The 15748-nt window shown below is 31.1% G+C and overlaps 2 protein-coding genes across 2 annotated transcripts; both read left to right on the top strand.

Annotated features, from left to right (window-relative positions):
* The first annotated feature begins 1090 nt into the window (after positions 1-1090).
* LOC124819625 (large ribosomal subunit protein eL21x/eL21w) lies at positions 1091-2117 on the top strand. The gene is made up of 2 exons (XM_047291179.2): positions 1091-1397; positions 1740-2117. Exons 1-2 carry the CDS (start codon positions 1161-1163, stop codon positions 1995-1997), a joined length of 495 nt encoding a protein of 164 aa, XP_047147135.1. The 5' UTR covers positions 1091-1160; the 3' UTR covers positions 1998-2117.
* Positions 2118-9317: 7200 nt separating this feature from the next.
* Positions 9318-15332, top strand: LOC124846588 (carbon catabolite repressor protein 4 homolog 1-like). The gene is made up of 12 exons (XM_088116486.1): positions 9318-9829; positions 11170-11914; positions 12266-12352; positions 12441-12524; positions 12608-12694; positions 12784-12867; positions 13314-13367; positions 13450-13541; positions 13641-13755; positions 13861-14005; positions 14101-14255; positions 15144-15332. Exons 1-11 carry the CDS (start codon positions 9672-9674, stop codon positions 14247-14249), a joined length of 1800 nt encoding a protein of 599 aa, XP_087972612.1. The 5' UTR covers positions 9318-9671; the 3' UTR covers positions 14250-14255; positions 15144-15332.
* Positions 15333-15748: the final 416 nt, after the last annotated feature.

Below are 15748 nucleotides of genomic sequence, written 5' to 3'. Positions count from 1 at the left end.
GAACGATTCATTTGCATACATACATTTTTTATATATTTTTTTCCAATATTATAGAACAAAAATAAAATGTTTTAACATTGAACTATTCACTCTTATTCTTCTTCTTTTTTATGATTTTGTCCATTGTTTGTAAAAGTGATTAAATTAGAGAGAAAAGAATAGAGAGTATTGATCATGTATTTCTCACATTAATCTCTCGGTGATAATTATATTCATATATTTTAGTGTGTTTAGTAATTTTAGATATATATTCAGTTGTAACAAGAAGATTATTTTGATTAAAGAAGGCATTTCTAATAATTTAATAACTAATACCATTGATGTTATATTATTGTAAGAGTTACACCTAAAATTGTTATAGTCATAAATATATAGTGGTTTATTGATGATACTGAATATATTTTTTTCATAATTGTAAGTAATACGATATCAAATACAATTATTTGCCTCGATGTATGAGTATTATTTGTAAACTTTGAATGTGATAGAAGGTTTGTTTTATTGTTTTATTGTTCATGACAATCTTTAATGATAGCAACTCAATGCTAAAATCATTACCAAGCTTAAATCCACAATTAACGAAGTGATGGTAGGATTCTACCAAACTCAATTTCATAGTTTTTGGTCGTGATAAATATTATATTTATTTAAATTAAAGATAAACTTTGAACATTAAAAAAATTACTTTGGAAAAAATTGGAACAAAAATAATATAAGTAACATATTTCTTAGCTAACCACAATTAAAATTAATTTTCTAAAACCAAATCTAATATCTTTGAAGTTAAAGATATTTCACTACCTAAATCGTGTATTTTATTTAATCTTAAGAGCTACCATGAAAAAAAAAACTAAAAAAGAGCAAAAAGTCTTATTAGAATACTCCACTATTTGAAAAATAAACATAATTACAGTTAAGACACTCCTTTATAATTTAAAAAAAATTGGAGTATAATTAAAGAATTGTTGGTCTTTTGAGGTCTGAGATATACCAGTTAGCCCATTAATTAAAGCCCAAAGAAAAGCCCGTTTGACATATCCAAAACCCTAGCCATCTGCTCCACTATAAAACATAATTATAAGATGGTTTAATAAGACTGATAGCTCCTTCTGCCCCGAGCCGAGCGCAGAGAGTGAGAGAGAAACCCTAGGTGAGGAACAATGCCGGCTGGTCACGGTTTGAGATCTCGCACGAGAGATTCATTCTCTCGTCCCTTCAGGAAGAAGGGAACCATCGCCCTCACAACTTATCTCCGAACATACCACATCGGCGATTACGTTGACGTCAAGGTTAACGGCGCCGTCCACAAGGGTATGCCTCACAAGTTTTACCATGGCCGCACCGGTCGTGTTTGGAATGTCACCAAACGCGCCATTGGTGTCGAGGTTAACAAACAGGTATTCACTCTCCCGGAAACCCTAACGCCGTTATTGCTTTTCTTCTGGATTCATCATATTTTCTATTTAATATTATGCGTCGTATTACCTTTTCCGTTGTCAATTCTCTATACTCCATGCATTGTTAATTTTAGTTTATAGGTTTACAGCCGTGCTCTCTAAGTCGTATTTTGTGCCTTCAGCGCGTTACTGTTAGTCTATTGATGTGTTCTGATGCTGTTTTATTTGTTTGATTTCTTCCTAGGAAATTAATTTTAGTTTATAAGGTTTTTGTCCTGAACTCGTGGGCATACCTTTTGAAATAGGGGATTTCTTGTTAAATGAGTAGTTTGTTTTGTGCAGGTGGGGAACAGAATTATTAGAAAGAGGATTCATGTCCGTGTTGAGCATGTGATGCCTTCAAGGTGCACTGAGGAGTTCCGTTTGAGGAAGATCAAGAATGATCAACTAAAGGCGGATGCTAAGGCAAAGGGGGAGAAAATTAGCACCAAGAGACAACCTGAGGGCCCCAAACCAGGTTTCATGGTGGAAGGAGCTACATTAGAAACTGTCACTCCCATTCCTTATGACGTGGTTAATGATCTTAAAGGAGGATATTAGTAATTTTTACTGTTTGTTGGTTTGCAAGTTGTTTTTTAGTTTTGGATTACTCGTTCTAAGGCCACTTGTAAACAATTTTGATGGTTTGATTCTCCAAATACAATTATATGTTCTGTTTTATTCGGTATTTAATGAGCTTTACATCCTGTGATTTGCGTATAATGTTCTTCATGATTAGCAATGGTTATATTTGAATTGCTAGTATGGATTTATAAGCTGTTTGAGTTTTCTTTGTTAAAATGTCATTTCCATTATATTATTGTTCAGGAGCCCTGGATAAATGGTCGAAAGTGATTGAATACAAGAAAGGATTTTTTGGTAAATATCTGTGCTCTGAATTGTGTTTTTTTACCAAGCTTCTGGCATAGTGTTATTAAGAGAGTTTGAGGCCAGCGAAATCATTTAGACAGCTCTTGATTGAATTGATTTGTTTTATAATATTGTATATTTAGTTATCCCAAAAAGAATTGTAATCTAAGAAACCTTTAGATTGGTTTTTCGAATGCCATTATGGTAGTTTGATGAATTAGAGGTATAGATTGGTTGACCCTTAATCAAGTGGCTGTTCTCATACTTCAAATTTGTTTTGTACATGTGTTGTGGGCAGACATTGTGTCAAATATTCTAGTTGTGTTTGATCTCTACTAGGATGGCATTATGTCACATGACTCGGTCTCTTTCAAACTCCTTCAAAGAATAAACCCTATGGCCCTTCTGATCATTATGCATTATCCTATGGCCCTTCTGATCATTATGCATTATTGTGCAGTTTATGTCTTAAATTCAGTTATGTATTAGTTCTTTATTGGTGTACTTATTTTAAGCACTGAAGTGTGAAATGGAACAGTCATCGGGATGAAATTATTGTTTTCACATTTTTAAGAAGTAACATGGGAATAAATTTTATAGAGTTGATCTTGAAGAATATGTTTTCTGCATGCTTATTCAAAATTATTTAATATGAGAAGGTTGAAGGTGAATGATGGAATTTAGAGAATGGAAATTTTCTCATGGCTATAATAGTCAGTCATAGACTCATGTTTGTTGACTCATGTTTATTTTTATTACATTATTGATTTCCAAACATGTTGAGTCATTCTTAAAATGTAATTGCCAAGGATTAATTTGATCAAAGAAAATTTAACTTTTACTATTAAATGAACTAATATAATGCATGATATATTACTTTTAAGCGTTAATACTGTTGTCATCCTAGAATAAGTTGTCATGAGGTTTGTTGATTTTGATAGGCACAGTTACTCTAATTTCCAAGTGTTCGATAACATAAATGCTTGATAACTCCTACCGTCCTGAAATAACTTCCTAGTCGTTGCAGGTTGTAACAAATATTGAAGCAACATCTTCAGACATGTTGAGATGAAATACCATATATTTCACTAGCTTCCTTCTCTCACCATATCAATTTTATGTCATCTCTATTTTTCCCTCTTCAACCTCCCTGTTTAGTCTATTTCTATAGGTACAGAAACACATGGTGTTCTAGGATAACTGCAAGATTCATTTTCTTCACAGAAGGAAAAGCCGAGTTGTAAATTAAGTAACTATTTACTGTTATATACCTAATTTTCAAACTACACTCGTCTTCAAACGAATTGTAATATTTTTGAATCGAAAACTAGAAAAGATAATATTTATCTACTTTATTCCTAGTATAGGTTCTCATTATAAACTAAGTAAATAGAAAAGATCAGTACAAAAATAAAATACAATATTTTATTATTTTTGAAAACTTAAAATATAAACTAAAATATATATAAATTCTTCATATAAATTTTACTTTGCTCAAATTTATCAAATGTTTAGAATCTTCTTAAAAAAGTATATAGAAAGATGTTCCTTAGTGTACAAAGAACTTCCACTATTTTAAGTGTTAGACAATTATTATATGGATTAACTATAATTCCTTTTGTACTGAATGCATACTCCATACTACTATTGAAATGGGAATGGATAAACCTCCTCAACCATGCTCACAAGGATAAAAAATTTAGTTCTACTATTGAAATGGGAATGGATAAACCTCCTCAACCATGCTCACAAGGATAAAAAATTTAGTTGAGTTGAGTTTCAAGCAATGTAAATATTAAGTTCAACTGACTTTGTATAAGGTTAAAGATATCTCTCAAATATTTATCAAACTCTGATACATAATCAAATCTATATTGTATAACTCTTAGTAAAATCTCATGTCATGAGGATCATAATCTAATTGGGATTCTTTTTTTCTACTTTGAGAATCTCTTCAACACTTTGATATTCTTAATAAATTGTTTTTAAATATGACAATAATTTTTATTTTAATTCACTGCATACTAGATTCAAATATATATAAATGAAGTAATTAACAAAATTTAACTTACTCCTAATATCAAGCACAACAACAATCAATATTAAGACATTAATTTCATTAAAATTTCTCCAATATTTTTCATTCTTATCTTTCATCATCATTGTCATCAATATTATGTTCACATCACTACTTCCAAAATATTGTCGAATATTTTTATCAACTCCAAACACCTGATTCGTATACACATGACTGGTGACATAAGAAGAATAAAAAATGTGTATGGTAAAGTCATAAAATATCTTTAAAAATAGTATAACAGACCTCACATATTTCTAATCATTTTCTACGCACACTGTCATATTTTTGGTCATGTCAACACCAATTTTTTTATTTTGCATATTTAGCAAGACAAAGACATCATTACACTTCAAGCTTGTTTCTAGCATTAAGTAAGTTGAATTCCACCTAGTTTTAACATCAAGACAAACAATACATTTATAAGAAATTTTCTCTTATTCAGCACATGCCTTAAATCTAGCAAATGTAGTCAGAGAATATTTCACATATTTAAATGCACTCTGAATTTTTGAAATTGAATAGTTGATATCTTTTGAGCTATTATTCACAATCAAACTTAATATATGAGTACAACAATACACATGAACATATTTTCTTTGTAAGACAAGACAATTCTACGATAATATCCTTCTTTTGAGGTACTGGACTCCAACATCATTTGTTATAACATTATCTATAGTGATACTAAGGACTCATTTCAATTTCTAATTATTCAAACAAGCCTCAACATGTTTAACAATGAGTTACTCTAAATGACCCATTATTTAAGTTAAATTCAAAATTTTATTTTGAAGTTTTCAAAATCATTGTCAATAAAATGAGTTATTAAACTCATGTAATTTAAGTTTTGAAATAAAGTCCATGTGTATGTAATTAAGCAAACTCTCTCACATTGTTTTGATAGAAAACAAATTTTAACTTGACTTACTATATTTTATATCTCAATGTAGTTAATATTTTGAATGATACTAAATTTATAAGAGAGAACAATTTTTTTTCTCTTGTTTAAGTGGAATACCATTGTTTTGGTAATCACTTGTTACTTGAGTGATGAAATTTTCAAAAGAAATATTTTTTTACATCTCTTTCTTCAAATCTCGCATCATAAGAAAATTGTTATATGAACATAATTTCAACACTACTTAGATTTTTAAAGAGAATATATAAAGAGAAACAATAATTTAAAAAGAGAGAGCATAATTTAACATTTAATTGTTCTCATGTAAATTTGTCATAAGAAAAACATGTGTTTCTTTACTTAAACTTCAAGGACACTAAAATAATAATTATAATAAAAAATTAGTCCTAACCCTCCATTCAATCCAAAAACAGTATACGCCAATTAAACCATAATTTCGTGCATCACAAATTTAAATGAAATGTCTTTCTAATATAAAATATAATATCACTTCTCAACATATTTAAACTGAACTTAAGTAAATGTAAAAAATACATGTTTAGAATTAAGCGACTTTATCTTAGAAAGAACAATTTGAGTATTCATTAGGTTATGTGTTTTCAAAACATTAAACTACACAACAAATATACCTGCTTGCTTATATTATCTCCATATTCCTCTTTTTTAGTTGATTGAGACAACTTGAATATGTATAATTTTCAAACTCCGAGAAAAAAAAATGTAGATAATCAGTTGTAGAAAATAAAAACTTACACCAATAGTTTATCGTGATAAATTCAATATCTTCTTCTAAACAATATAATGTATTGATAAAGAAATTAACTAATCAACTTAAAATTTAGACAGAAAGTTTTTATGATTTAAAATATTTTGTTAGAGTGGGTAATTACTTTTTAAAACTATTTACAAATTTGTCATTCTTCATTTATTGCGAAATTATATATGTATGGGTTGAGTCATAATTTGGTGAAAGGAGATATTTACTTCATATGCTTTGGATATCTATTTTATTTGATAATTTGTTATAGGATAAACATTTAGCAAACTTATTTTTTTGAATTATGTGTTGTTATTTTTGTGATTGTACATATTAAACTTTGGATAAGTTTAACATTTATGATAAAGACTTTGGAGTATATTAAGCGTTGAAAATGAAATTAACCGGTAAAGAATTAATTAGTTTTTAAATTATACCAAACTTACTAAATTTAACATATTCAGTGAATCTGTCAAATCAATTATTATATTTATTCAATTTAATACTCATAAATTATATCAAACAAAATAAGTTTTACACAATATTGGCTTCTCAAACTAAGTAAAAATGTTTTAAAGTTAATTTAGCATACACTTAACTAAATTTTAATCAAAATATGAATTTGAACATGGAAATCTATCCCCGTCACATAAAACTCCAGTCAAAGTATACTTAGGTCATGTTTAGTCTTTAAATAACGTTTTAAAGTTGAAGGTTAAAAATCTAAAACAAAAGTGTAGGGTGTTTGGCAATTTGAGCTTAAGTTTACTAACAACTTAAAATTCCGTTTCAATTAGTTTAGGGTAAACATTAGAGAAATATTAAAATATGCTTACTTTTTCTCTTTTTTCTTCTCAAAAAAAATAACATGTAATTGATTTTTTTTTTCAAATATATTTGACTCAAAAATGATTTTTTGAGGAGAAAACAAAATATGTATATAGACATATAATTTATTATTAGTTAATTTTGTATATTTGAAATGTGTATTTTCAGTTTCTACACATAATATTATTTATTTCTAGTCAGTATATTAGAAAAATTGTGGAATAGTTTAGGTGTTGCAATAAAGAATATCATTTGGGACCACTTGTGTTGGCAGATTGAAGACCATTTATTTTCATATGCTCTATGTAGCTTGGTGGTGCTTCTGAGTTTTTTTTGTTAGGATAAAAAAGATAACATTTTAAAACTTGCAAAGCTAATAAAATGGATTTTGAAGGCAATTATTATAGGATAATATTTTTTATACAAAATAATATGATAATATATCTTGCAAACAACTTTGTAGAAGAACCGTGAACATTGCAACTTCATTAACCCAATTTTTTTGTTCTTTTAACTTATTGTCATTGTTGACTATTTTTCCTTTTTTTAAATATCCATTAACAATACATATTACTCTATATTGTAAAACTTTAGAGATATAAGCTTTCTACAAAAAGTGGTGTAATTTGAGTTTAAAATTATGAAAATGGTACATTTTTTTAAAATTTAACTTAAAGTAAGTCGTGCTGTGTTTATATAATTTCATAATAAAAAAGTAAATTTAATTAATATAATTTCATTCACATTCATTTGAAATTGTGTGAATTTATGATATAAAAGTACCTTGTATAAAACTTTGTTTAAAAATAATCATTGAATTATTTATTTTAATTACTCAAAACAAATTGTGACACGCTTGAATGACTTTAATTGGCTTAGCATTATACTAAAATTTTAGTATAATTATAAGACTTTTTTTTAATGAGATTGTTTTAAAGTTTTATGTTTTATACACGAGTTTTGTGGATGAACATTTTACTGAAATTATTGGTTGACTGTAGTCTACAAAATTTGACAAACTTTGGTTTTCTTTGTTCTTAATTTGGAATATAAATCTTTTAAATAACAATAAATTATAAACAATCTCTTATTTCCTCCATCATTCGTTACCACAATACTCATTTATGTTAAACACCATGTCATCAAAATAAAAAAAAACAAAACACCTAAATCTCGCGTGAGTTTTTATTTTATTTAAGTGATTAATTGTCACATCATACCATCAATAAAAGATTATCAATTAAAAAATAACCTTGAAGTAGGAACTTGAGTAGAATTATTAAGAACTACCAATTGGATTGTGAAGTAAAGAGATGAGTCAAGAGATTGAAAGGACTACGTGTGAGTGGGCAGTTGAAATGACACACCATCAGTTGTTCAACAATATCACATAATATCTACTCTTTATATATATATATATATATATATATATATGATAATGATATTTGAAAATATTTTTCTAATAACATTTTAACATTATTTATTTTTGAGAATATTTTTCTAATAACATTTTAACATTATCTACGTGTCATTACGTGATTGGTCCATGTTAGTGTTTATGATTATTATTATTGATTGTGGAGTAATTTTGGACCAATCACAGAATGACATGTAGATGATATTAAAATATTAAAAAAATGTTGTCAAAGTATCATTATCCATATATATATATATATATAAAAGTTAAAAAAGTTCATTTACCAATTTTAAAGTTAAAAAATAAAAGGTTTGAAAGTGAGATTGATTTAATGTTTTCTCTTGATTGTTGATATTTGTGATTTACTTAGTATCAATACGACAATATCTATTATTATGTTGTCTTATTCCATTGTCATTATATCCATACATAATTCAGTATTAAATAATAAAGAAGAACAAAATAGGAAGCAATTTAAGTAATATTTCATATTCAGGGTAAAAATTCAGGAATTGAAAGATTGAAACAGCATACTATTTATATGAAAACAATAACTCAGACACAAAACTGAATAACTTGCAAATTGCCACAGACAAATATGGGTTCTCAGATTTAAAGATTAAAGCATTATAATTACAAAAGTATTTTATTTAACGACTAAAAATTCACAAAAAAAAATTTAAATCAATAACAATCAGACTAATTAAAAGAACAACACTTCTAGCAGGAAAAAATGTTATTTTGGTAGGTATAATTAAGAATTAAGTACAAAATAAGCATTATATCGAAAAACTCAGCTTACTCCCCTGAGCTTATACTTCTAAAACAACTATTATAAATATGAATAAATTTTTGTTATAATATATAGTGATTTATGATGATGTGAATGTAAAAATAGTATAAGATGTGAGTATACAGAGAAAATAGGAAGAAGAGAAAAAAGAAGAAGTAATGATCTATTCATAATATAACCCATAGATCCTATTTCTCTCTCCGACAAGGTCTCAATAATTAAAAAAAATAAAATAAAGAGGAAGAAGCGGAAGTGATTACTTCGACTTCCCTGTAAAACCCTAATATCTTCAATCCTATATTATTTAATTTTCTGTTTCTCTCTCTAAAAGCCAACTCTCTCTCTCAAGAACGTCAAATCTCGATCCCTCCCTTTCCCTGCAAGATCCGGGGTGGTTCCGATTGCGCAACAGGGTTTGGTTTGGGCGGGTCCGTCAAGGCTGGCGGGTATTGGGGAGAAGTAAATGGCGGATCCGGCCGGAATCCGGCTCCGCGAGAGGTGCGAGCGTGGTGTTGCGGCGGGGGCGTGGTTGATAGGGTTACAGTCTGGTGACGATTGCCAAGAGTGAAGCATGCTGAGCGTGCTGCGCGTGCACCTCCCTTCTGATATTCCCATTGTAGGCTGTGAGCTCACGCCTTACGTGCTCCTACGCCGACCTGACAAGACCGTTACCACCGACGATGTCCCCGAAGCCGCCCCGTTAGATGGTCATTTCTTGCGCTACAAGTGGTTAGTTCTGCTGGTCTATCATTCCTCTCCTTTCTTGTCTGAATTCTCAGTTTTTTTTTTACACAACACTGTCTGTTCCTATTTGTTACCTAAGTGGTGTTTCCTTACCTGTCAGGTTTTTCTTTGTTACTCTTAGTTGGTTGATACCTGAGTTTCAATGTGTGCGTCCTTTTCAATTTCATGTTACTAAAATCAAGAGTGAAGTGTGTATGCTCCTAGACACTTGTTGTTGAATGTGTAATAGCAGGTTATTTTTGCTCTCTTTTAATGTTTACTTGTATTTTGGTCCAATTTGGGTTGACTTTTCGATTTTTTTTGTGCATATTTTGTGGTGATTAAATTAAGCACATTATGGTTATCCAGCAGGTTTTATTATTGCCTTATAAATTACGGGGATAGTTCAGGTTGTTCTATTAATTTTGTGTCTTTTGATGTCTCCATTTTGCATTTTGACCGAAGTAGAAGTCTGAGAAAAAAAAATATTGAGGCAGTGGATTATGTTGAAAGAAGTTTTTTTTTTCTTTGGTGGTCTCATGGTTACTTGGGTTCTGTTTCCTTTACCATTTTCGTGTAACTTGTCTTGCTTATTCATTGATGTTAATTGATTTGATTATTCAAATTTTCAAGGATAGTACTGAATTCTATTAGGCTGTGATGTATGGCTTGTTTATAGTTCGTTTTTGGATCTAGTCTTTAGAAGTATCAGTCTGCACAGGTGTTCATTCACAAACTTGAAGTCTGCACTTGGAATGCTATAACATATTCCACCTTCTCAATAAATCACTATCCAAGTAAAGTTTTATTCAGAAGCTCCCTATGCAAAATAATGAATTTCCCTTCCATCATTTCGTATGTGATTATTGCGATTTCATGTGTGTAAGAGAGGACAATGTATGTAGGTTTAATCAATCTGTTTGGGATGGCATCTCTGGTGGTGTTTTTTGCTGATGAATAGACATTGCCTAATGTATCTGGTCCAGTTATAATGTTAGTCATGTGTTTGTTTGATACGTGCTTTGTATGTAATTCTAATTCATAATTTGGTATGATGTGTTTGGTGTTATCTGTTTTTTCACCTTTTTTTTGAAGTTTGGACATTTATAGAACTATCAAAGTTATTCCATTATTACCCCAAATTGGATAATTATTGAAAGAGTTTTGTTAATATTATTAGGTGGATTTTGCTTAAATAATGGTTTGATAATTTTTTATTACGAAGAGCACTTTGATCCCTATTTACTACCTACCTTTATGTAATTTTTCGGTTGAGCTGATGCAGATCTAAGTATTGATCCTTTTTTGCTTCTATCATTTGACATGTGTTTGGTAATCTATGGAAGGTATCGTGTACAGAGTGATAAAAAGGTTGCTGTTTGTAGTATACATCCATCTGAGCAGGCCACACTGCAGTGCCTTGGTTGTCTAAAGGTTAAGGTACCTGTTGCCAAAAGTTACCACTGCACTCCAAAGTGTTTTTCAGATGCTTGGCAGCATCATCGTGTCTTACATGATCGTGCTGCAAGTTCAGGTAATGAAAATGGAAACGAGGAAGAAGAGTTATTTGGGCGATTTAATAATTCTGGATCTGGATCAATCAACACCACCTTATCTTCCTCTGCATCAAGTGCTAGCTTGACAAACGGGTCTGCACCTGTTTATCCAGCAGCCATTACACAACGAAGTGGTGGTGAAACTTGGTTTGAAGTTGGACGATCCAAGACGTATACGCCAACAGCTGATGACATTGGTCATGTCCTTAAATTTGAGTGTGCTGTAGTTGATGCAGAGACTAAACTTACTGTAGGGCATGCTAGCACTCTACTAACATCCCGTGTCATTCCTGCCCCCTCGCCCAGCCCACGCCGAATAATACATGTTGAGGGGATGGGACATTTGGATGCTGATGCACGCATTACATCATCAGGAACATTTACTGTTCTATCATACAACATATTGTCTGATTCATATGCCTCAAATGATCTATACAATTACTGCCCTTCATGGGCTCTTTCCTGGCCATATCGCAGGCAAAATTTGTTACGAGAAATAGTTGTTTACCGTGCTGATATTATTTGTCTTCAAGAGGTATGCAAATGCTCTTTTGGCTATGATTTCATTGGCCAATACTTCTAATAACACTACTGATCTTCAACTCATTTATTTCCAAATTTTATTTTGATAGTCATGTTCAATTTCAAATGGTTTATATATAATAAGGCTTTATTATGGACTTGGGGACATGAAACAAGGTTGCCACCTGTACTAATATTTTATTTTGAACGTTGATTGCTACTGGTTTTGAATGAATTTTAAATAATTAGGATTTGATTGCTACTGGGTTGTTGTTGCTGGAAGTGGTACGATGTTCTAGTGAATGCATTATATTCACCTTTCTAATAATTTCTATTGGATGACATGCAATCTTTATTTCGCCAGGTTCAAAGTGATCATTATGAAGAATTTTTTTCTCCTGAACTGGACAAACATGGCTATTATGGTCTTTACAAAAGGAAAACAAATGAGGTTTTTAGAGTATTCTGATTTATTATGGTTTGATTCATCATTTTTTAAATTACTTTTTGAAGTTAAGACGTTTGTGGTCGGTTTGCAGGTATATAGTGGCAACATGAATACAATTGATGGGTGTGCAACATTCTTCCGTAGGGACAGATTTTCACATGTGAAAAAATACGAGGTTGAAATTTTTGAGTGTATCAGTGTATATGCCAGTTCTCTTTGGTTTGTACGCAACATAAAGCGATATCTGCTTGTTTACAGGTTGAATTTAATAAGGCTGCACAGTCTTTAACAGATGCTGTGATTCCAACCACTCAGAAGAAAACTGCCTTGAATAGACTGGTTAAGGTAGCTTATTGCACTAAAGATTGCATGTTACTTTGAAATAATGATTCTCTTATTGTGTAGTCCTTACCAAGTTTTCTATTCATTCTTAGGATAATGTTGCATTAATAGTTGTTTTAGAAGCAAAAGTTAACCAGCCTGTTGACAATCCTGGGAAAAGACAGCTTCTTTGCGTGGTAAATTCTTACTTTTACTTTATTTGTTTCAACCAAGATGGTCTTGCATACGCTTACCATCAAGGTCCATACTTTATATCTATGTTGTACGCCTTTTGTTTTCCCAGCGCGCTCTCTTCTCAGTCATGCATTGTTATAACAGTTCATTTTGTAATATTTGTTTATGGCTTTTTGTCTTAAGCAGCTTTTGGTTTATTATTTTTAGGATGATGGTTGTTCTGATACAAGAACTCTTGATTTTCTTTTTACATAAATTAAGTCAAAATGTATAATGTAATCTGTTATGGTTTAGTTTTTTTTTTTTTTTAAATCATCATTGGATCTATTTCTTTATTTCGTCTAAAGATATGCAATATTTCACTCGTCCCTGTCTGTGAGTTTGGGTTAAATTACTTTTTTAGTAACACAATCTCTATTACTTAGTCATATATTGCTTGTGATTTTAGGCAAATACACATGTAAATGTTCATCAAGATTTAAAGGATGTCAAACTTTGGCAGGTAAGTAATTTCTTTTGCTTCTTCATATTGAATAGTGTGCTTATTTGGAACATGACACTTATGAATTTCCTCTTCTTTTTAGGTGCACACTCTTTTGAAAGGATTGGAGAAAATTGCTGCTAGTGCAGACATTCCAATGTTGGTTTGTGGGGACTTTAATTCAGTTCCAGGAAGGTCTGTTTACTTTCTGGTTATATTGTTTGTTGTTCTGCAAGGGTCTTTTATTATTGTCAATAATTTGTTTCTTAAAGTTATATTCTTATTTTTCTGTAGTGCTCCTCATGCACTTCTTGCAATGGGAAAGGTAGACCCATCCCATCCTGATTTAGCTGTTGACCCACTTAATATATTGCGTCCTCACAGCAAGCTGGTTCATCAGTTGCCACTGGTAATGTATTGAAGAATTGCTTATATATTATGTATTTTCCTCGAAATGGTTGTTCCTGATTTTAGTTGTTTTTTTTTTCTGGTTGTGGATTTATCTCAATTTTAGGTCAGTGCATATTCATCCTTTGCAAGAACAGTTGGTCTTGGATTTGAGCAGCATAAACGGAGACTAGACAATGTAACAAATGAACCTTTATTCACTAATGTAACCAGAGATTTTATTGGCTCTCTAGATTACATATTTTACACAGGTGTGATATCTTGCAATGATGTTATTAATTTGATCAACTTAACATCCTGGTCATTTGTTTACAGTTTATGAAGTGACGTCTTTTTTTGGTTTCAGCGGATTCATTGGTTGTGGAGTCATTGTTGGAGCTATTGGATGAGGAGAGTTTGAGGAAAGACACCGCACTTCCTTCTCCTGAATGGTCCTCTGATCATATAGCTCTGTTAGCCGAGTTTCGCTGCTGCAAGAATAGATCTAGGCGATGACTTAAGGTGCCATCATCTCTTCCTTTACCATCTTTTATTATTATTATTATTATTATTTTATATTTTCTTCTTTTGTGCTTGATTAGTGATAGTAGTTATCATCTTTCTGGAAATTTTGGTCTTGTGGCCTTGCTGTTTGACACATTGTTTGTCTGATGACCTTGCTGTTTGACACACTGAAGTATAAAAAAATAATGGATGATTCCACGGCTGAGATTAGGGCAGCAAATTACTTTCGAGGGATGCTCATTATCAGTAGCTGAGACATGGGAAAGAGTGGGAATTGTGAAGGAGAGAATAATTTTGACAATTTAGGGACAATGTCATGAACCTTGTTATAATTTTCTGAATTGGTTCGGAAATAATTCCTTATGGTCTGATCTGTGTCAACAATTACTGAATTGGCAGGGAATTTGATAATGATTTTTTCTTTCGTACTCTGGAATTTGTTTTCCTAAATGGGACCAGATGTTGTAGGTTCATTAAAGGGAGATGATGAAAATGCCTGAAGTCCAAAATAATTATATATAGGAGTCTTTTGTTATGGGTCACAACAACTTCAAGCGATGCATGCATTGATAAAATAATACTGCAGTGTATATGATACTGAAAAATAATTTGTTCCCTGGTATTGAAAAATTTCCATTCAGGCATGTTGGCAATTGTTGAATTAAATGATTTTAGATGTTTTCACCATAATAAGGAGAATACGTTTTTGCATCTGCTATACTTACCTTTCTGCTGTATTGCTGACTGCACTTTATAGAAGTGCTGGTTGTAGTTTGTGTTTTTCGGTCTTTGATACGTATTACAGTTTAAGTCGGTGTGTTTTCTTTATGCCTAGACCTAAATATGCCTTCGTCCTTTATTCACGAGGTTCTCCTTTTTGTGTAGGTCGGATCCAGAGAGGCACAATGAAAAGCGTCGAAAGAAATGTTTGATTGATGATAAGTTATTGTAAAAGTGGTAGATCATACGTTGTCTTTTTTCCAGGTATCTCCTTGTGGGGGCCTTGAAATGATCTGCTTTGTATCATGTAACCTTTGTCATAGAAAAATTATGATAATGCCTTATTTTCGCCCACATCTTGCCCAATCGTTTTCCTTATAAAGTAAATCTTCTACGTTCGTTTCTATTGGGTTTCTAAACATGTATCAATTATCTAATCGCCCCATTCTCAAGCCCCCCTTCCAATCATGTGGCTGATTAGCCTTGGTCTTCAATATCTCACTACCGTAGCGATAATATTCACAGTTTAGGTTGTTTTGCATATGCAATGATCATCATAAAATTGACAAATTCAAAATGGTGTATTGATATAAAAAAGAAAGTGGTCACGACTCACGATAATACTTGACAGTGCTCCTTACCACTAGATTTAATTTAATTTTACCTCCTAAGTGTAATTTTTTATTACTTTTGTTCAATCAAAAGTTATTAAATGAGTTTGGCTGTCAGTTGTTACTCAAAAGTAGTTTAAGTCTTACGTGAACATCATC

This window comes from Vigna umbellata, chromosome 5, assembly GCF_029865625.1.
Source record: "Vigna umbellata cultivar VRB3 chromosome 5, Vumbellata_1.0, whole genome shotgun sequence".
Lineage (NCBI taxonomy): Eukaryota > Viridiplantae > Streptophyta > Magnoliopsida > Fabales > Fabaceae > Vigna > Vigna umbellata.
This window is presented reverse-complemented; position numbering and strand designations above follow the sequence as displayed.